The 6,000-nt window shown below is 57.8% G+C and overlaps 1 protein-coding gene across 1 annotated transcript in view; it reads right to left on the reverse strand.

Annotated features, from left to right (window-relative positions):
* Window positions 1-5,845, reverse strand: part of Igsf21 (immunoglobin superfamily member 21) — a 224,779-nt gene extending 218,934 nt beyond the window's left edge. Inside the window, exon 1 of the mRNA XM_031379276.1 lies at window positions 5,327-5,845. Within this exon, the coding sequence (XP_031235136.1) occupies window positions 5,327-5,396 (70 nt within the window). The 5' untranslated portion in view covers window positions 5,397-5,845. The remainder of the gene's footprint in view (window positions 1-5,326) is intronic.
* Between the last annotated feature and the right edge of the window lie 155 nt (window positions 5,846-6,000).

The raw sequence follows: 6,000 nt of genomic DNA on the forward strand, positions 1-6,000 counted from the left end.
GTTGCTGAGGGCAGTGCTCCCCTAGGGACACATGAGTGCATGGGAGAGCAGCTCTGACTGGAATCATGCAACCCAAGAAGGCTCAGCTCCCTCACTAACATGTGGTCTGGAAATGTGTCTAAATCAAACCGAGAGAAGATCTGTGTGCCTAGGAGCAGAGAGCGGGCTGACAGACATGCAAGCTTCCCTGCCTGGCTGAGATCAAGCCTGCACCTCAGGACCCTTCTCCTGCTGTCTCTGCTGCCTTGGGCTCCATAGCATCTGCCTCCTGGTCTTAGCTTTGCATCCAGGAGAGGCTTCTGCAGAGCTTTGACCAGACAGTAGGCTTCAGGGAATAAGGGCCTCCCTATTGCCTCAGATCCACGGGAAGTGTACAGTAGAGGCCTGACACCTTGCTTGTTCCCTGGAACTTATTCCTAAAGGGGGCATCTCCTAGGGGTGACACCACAGAAGTCACCATCTCTGGTTGAAATGGAAGGCCCAGCACATGCTCCAAGTGGCTGCATCTGCCTCCAAGGAGGACAGTACAGCTGTGTGCCCACTACTTCAGGCCTGGCAGAGACTCCAAATCTCCACTCACAGAGAAGATTCACAGCTTGTCTGATGTTTTAAGGAATGGAGAGGGAAGGGAAAGGGAGGGAAAGAAAGAGAAGGGGAAGGAAGGGAAGGGAAGGGAAGGGAAGGGAAGGGATAGGGATAGGGATAGGGATAGGGATAGGGATAGGGATAGGGATAGGGATAGGGATAGGGATAGGGATAGGGATAGGGATGGGATAGGGATAGGGATAGGGATGGGATAGGGATAGGGATAGGGATAGGGATGGGATAGGGATAGGGATGGGATAGGGATAGGGATAGGGATGGATAGGGATAGGGATGGGATAGGGATAGGGTAGGGATAGGGATAGGGATGGATAGGAATCGGATAGGGATAGGGATAGGATGGGATAGGGATGATAGGGATGGGAGGGAGGGAAGGGAAGGAAAGAGAAGGGAAGGGAAGGGAAGGGAAGAGAGGATATGAGATGGGGTGAAGGAAAAGGAGGGAGGAAAACATAAAGAAAGAATGGGAGGGGAAGGGAGGGAAGGCAAAGGAAAGAAATGAGTGAGGTTAGTAAGGGGAAGGGAAGGGAAAGGAGGGATGGGGAGGGAAGGGGAAAGAAGGAAGGGGAGGGAAAAGAAAGGATGGGGAGGGGAGGAAAAATAAGGGAGGGGTAAGGGAAGGGGAAGGAAAAGAGGGAGAGGAGGAGGAGAGGAGGGAAATGGAAAGAAGGGAGGAGGAGGGGAGGGAAAAGAAGAATGAGAGAGACATTCATCTCTTCAGGAACATGTACACACACACACACACACACACACACACTCACACATTGGGATGAGGTCATGCCTGTTGGCCCTTCTCTGTGCAGATATACCCTGCCGCCCAGCAGATGCCCACTGATTTTCTTAATGATGACAGTGTCTACTGGGGACCCGCCCTCTCCCATCTGTGCAGATGAACACACTGAATAATTCTTTCACCTTGAGTTTGCTGAAGGATGAAGCGTGCACACTGAGACCTGGATCCCTCAGCCATCCTCAGGGCTGGCCCAAGGAAGGAAGGGCTGCCGGTCTTCCCCGAGAGCAGAGCCTGAGCTGGGGAGGCAGACAGCATCGTGCTGGCCCCCTGCTCATCCCTTACTGACTGGGTGACTTTGGCAGTCACCCAACTCCCCGAGCCTCAGTTTCCCCCTCTGCAAAACGGGACTGATTTTATGATAAGTATTAAAGGAACAGTGAAAGAAGAAAGCACATGGCTAGGGTATTTGCCACTCCACCCTCCACTAGGCAAAGGACTCCGCCTCCCATGGGGCTGTAAACATCAGAGGGCTGTCCTTAGAGGGCTCCTAGCAGCCTAGGCCAGCACACCTGGAAGTCTGAAGCCAGAGGGAACAATGGAATGAGAGCCCCCGGGGCAAGGCCAGGAGGGAGTTAGAAGGAGCTCTGCTCATCTGTGATTAAAGAGTGGAGCCTCAGTGTCCTAATCTGTAACAATAGGTTTGCAAAGCCATCTTGCAGCAGGAATGAGAGGACACATCTATACCATGGAAGCTATGGAGGAGAAAAGCTCAAATTCAAAATACCACCCAATTCCCGGAAAGGGGTGGTCTTGGATCGCTTTAAAACAAAACAAAACAAAAAACAAACAAACAAACAAAACGTGGACAAAGACTCTTCCGGCTCTGGGCACTGACCTCTAGGGCCTCGCAACTGCACAGCTCCCTGCTCAAGGCACTAGGATAATAGGGGTGGAGATGAAAGCCACAAAGTTCAGGGACCCCGGAAGTCGGAAGTCACTCCAAGCCTAACTGAAAAGCCCCAATTATATAAGTTCGACCTCCCAGGAAAATGTTCTTGGGTGTGAGGAGGCGAGGCCTGGAGAGGGGCGGGGCCATGGGGATGTGGACCGATGAGAAAGCCAGGCCACCATTCAGTACCCTGTAGTGGACCGGAGATGCATGGAGGAGAGTGATGTTCCCACGCGGCGGGGCTTAGAGGGCACAGAAAGTAGATCCTAATGAAGTCCGTCTACCTTCAGGCAGAGCCGCAGCTCCGCATCTCGTGAGCCTGGTCGAGTCAGCCCTCAGACCATGCCTGATGACACCCTGCTGCACAGACCGGGAGCTTTCAGGGCCGCCCCACCCTCTCCGTCCCCCCACGGACTCCGACAGGCTAGGTCTCTGGACTCTTTGGCTCTAATTAGCTCTTCCCCAGAGCCCACTGCTTTCAGTAGAGAGTGTTCCAGGGCGTAACGAATGTTCCAGAGCGTAACCAGCCAAGTTCAAAGAGCCTCGTTGCTCCCTCTGCCTCCTCAGCCTGGAGCCCTGTCTCTCTTTAGGGTCACTGCGCAAGTTCAAACGGGTAGCTTCCTATTACCCAGTTCAGAGTGCGTCAGGGAGTCCCTAGGCGATGTCGGAGACCAGAGAAACAGGCCTTCTTGGAAGAGCCTGGTGGTAGGGAATGGGGAAAGGCAGTGTGGCAAAGGGTACACAGCTCTTTCCCTCTGCCACCTCACTGCTCGTGCCCCGCCCGCAGCAGTGACTTTGTCTCTCTCCGGGAAGGCCAGTGAGTCTCTGGGTGCAATGCCTGAATCCACCCTCCCAGCTCTTCCTGGCTATTCCCCTGGCTGGTGGGCTCCGCAAAGCTACGCCAGGTGCACGGATCGTGAGCACCGCCGCCGCCTGCAGGAAGGGCGCCCTCCTCCGGCCCAGCACGCTCGCGAGGACTCTTCTCTTGCTCCCACCTCGCACGGAGTCACCTAGCCTGGAAAGGGAAACTGGATCCCATACTGAGAATTTCGCACCTCTATAGAGAAGAGAAAGCCTTGGCCCCTCGGGGTCCCTGTGCCTAGCACAAAGTTTCGAGTCCGAGATCTGGGCCTGCGGAGCTGAGAGGAGGTGATTACCCCCCAACCCACGTGTCCCGGTTCTTCCACGTGTCCACCCCGGAGCCCGGAGCAAGCGCTTCCCGCAGCCTACAGAAGCTAGCGAGCCGAGCCAAAGCTCCAGGGCGCCTGAATAGCTCTCCGCAGCCAAGCCAAAGACTGGGGGTTTGCTGCTCAGGCGCGAGCTCGCAGGGTGGGGTCCTGACGCAGTCGGGGTTCCCCACCCGGTTCTTCCACTCCCCTACACCGCTTCTTTACACCATGCGCATCCCAGGTTGAGAAAAAGGGGTGCTTCCCGTTCGGTCCCCACCCCGCAATCCCGCTCCCTGCAGCGTCCAGGTGAGGGCTCCCGTGCCTTTCCACAAAGCCTAGCGTCTTGTCGGTGGCGCTGGAACCCGGATCCTCCCACTTAGAATCTTTCCTCTGGAGACATCCATCTCCAAGGGGGAGCTCTTGTCCCTAAAGTTACAGCGAGATTTGATATACTTCAGAAAGTATTTGCATCCAGAGAGGGTAGAAGAGACCAAGTACAGGCCTGACAGTCCTTTGGGTCACGCCAGCCCCTCCCCCCTCCTACAGGACCACCTCCCAAGGCTCAAATTCCCCCCACAGCGGACCAAGCTCTCTTCAAAGACTTAGGCGGTTGAAGGGTGTAGGTTATTTTAGAGGCACGCCCCTTGACAATCTCAGAGCTCATATAGGTTTTTCTCAGTATGCAGGACAAGAATTGATCCTCCACCATGGCCTAAATGGGACAGAGCCCAAGGCTCCACAGGAGACAATGTCTACTTTCTCCACACTCTCCCACCTCCCAGGGTAGCCCGGCTCTGATTTCAACACACAGTGGTTGGTTGTGACTTGACCTGGAGAAGGAGCTCCACCCAGCCCCCACCCCCGCTCCCGCCCTCTGGAATCCCCACCTATGACTCTGTTTGGCCCTGCCTCCGCCCTGCTGGGCTGGCATCTGCCCCCTGTTCCCTGCCGGGAAGGCACTGGGGCGTCAAGTTCGACTTCCACATCATTTAAGACCCACCAGAGGGCAGCGCTGGGCAGGATGCCCCTCCTCCCAGGCAGCCTTAACCAGGCACTCTAGAACTGCCCCGCACTGCTGGGTCTGGGCAACCAACCCTTTGAGCTCGTTTCCTTCCACCTGGTTCAGCCTAGCCCATGAGCAAGCCCGTGCAGGGCACACACACAGAAGCGAGCCATACTGTTGGAACCCCTCCAGCCCCAGATGTGATCACGGTTCCCTGCCCAGCAGACACCCAAGTTCTCTCTCGATCCGCACCTGCTCCCAGACCTAAAGCTGCTAGGACCTGAAGTCCCACACTTCCACGTGTAGGTAGGCACACTCCTGCCCAGCTGTAACAGAAAGACAGTCACCGGCTGTCACACAGCCCTCTAGAGACCAGCAAGCACACCCGGGATCGGCGTGAACCGCCACACCTCAGCCTCTTTCCTTAAGAGGCTCACACATGCGGCAACGCGCACACACTTACCCTCATGGAGTTCACACCCCCAAACACTCAGACTTTCTCACCTCACCATGTAACTGATCTAGACTCTCTGTTACCCCTCACACACACACACACCATCACACAGCCACATCCAAATGTACTCCAGTGCCCTCTCCACACACAGCTGATTCTCGGACACTCACAGACCCAACAAAGACACACACACACACACACACACACACACACACCACACTGGCACAGACCCACGAGGGCTTTCTCCAAAAGATCTATCCTCTCTTGCCAAGCTTCGCTGCACGGAAGGAAGCCCTCCTGGACTGTGCCTACAACCCGAGACTCCCAGAGCCACCCGGGCCCGCGCCCTTCTCGGTCCCCGGTCCCCGCGCACATCTCCCTGGCCCCGGGCTCCCGCGGGCGCCCGCACACTCACCGCGCGCCAGGTCCAGGATCGCGGCGAGCAGCAGGCAGGAAGCGCGGCGGAGGCTTGGAGCAGCTCGCATGGTGCCCAGGAGCTGGCGGCGCTGGCCGAGGCGGCGGCGGCGGCGATCGCGGTGGCGGCGGTGGGTCCCCTCGCCATGGGCTCAGAAGCACTTGTGACCCGGGCCGCCGGCCGTGGCGGTGACGAGCGGCGAGGGGAGCCGTGGGGAGGTCCCCATGCTACCGTAGCCGGGCCGCCAGGCTACCCGGGGCTGCTCTGGGTTGTGCCGGGATGCTCCCGGATGCACCACCAGGCTACTCTGCGCTGTACTAGGATGCTCCGGGCTGCACCAGACGCACTGGCTGCTCTGGGCTGCACCGGACCTGGCTGGGGCGCGCAGCTGCTCCCGGCTGGTCGGCTGCGAGCGGTGCCCACGGCTGCCGGAATCGGATCCGTGGCGGCAGCGACGGAGTTTGGAGCCGAAGCTCTGCCCGCGCCGCCGCGCTCTGCCCCGCGCTCGCTCTTCTCGCGCCCCCTCCTCTCCCTCCTTCCCTGCTGCCCCGCCCCCGCCCCCTCCGCCCCCCGCGCTGCGCTCGTTGCCGTATTCTACAGACTTTTCTTTAATCCGTTCTGGGCTGTTCGGCTCTCGTCCGCTAAGCCGATTTATTGCAGAGAGGAGAACTCGC

This window comes from Mastomys coucha, unplaced genomic scaffold (assembly GCF_008632895.1).
Source record: "Mastomys coucha isolate ucsf_1 unplaced genomic scaffold, UCSF_Mcou_1 pScaffold18, whole genome shotgun sequence".
NCBI lineage: Eukaryota > Metazoa > Chordata > Mammalia > Rodentia > Muridae > Mastomys > Mastomys coucha.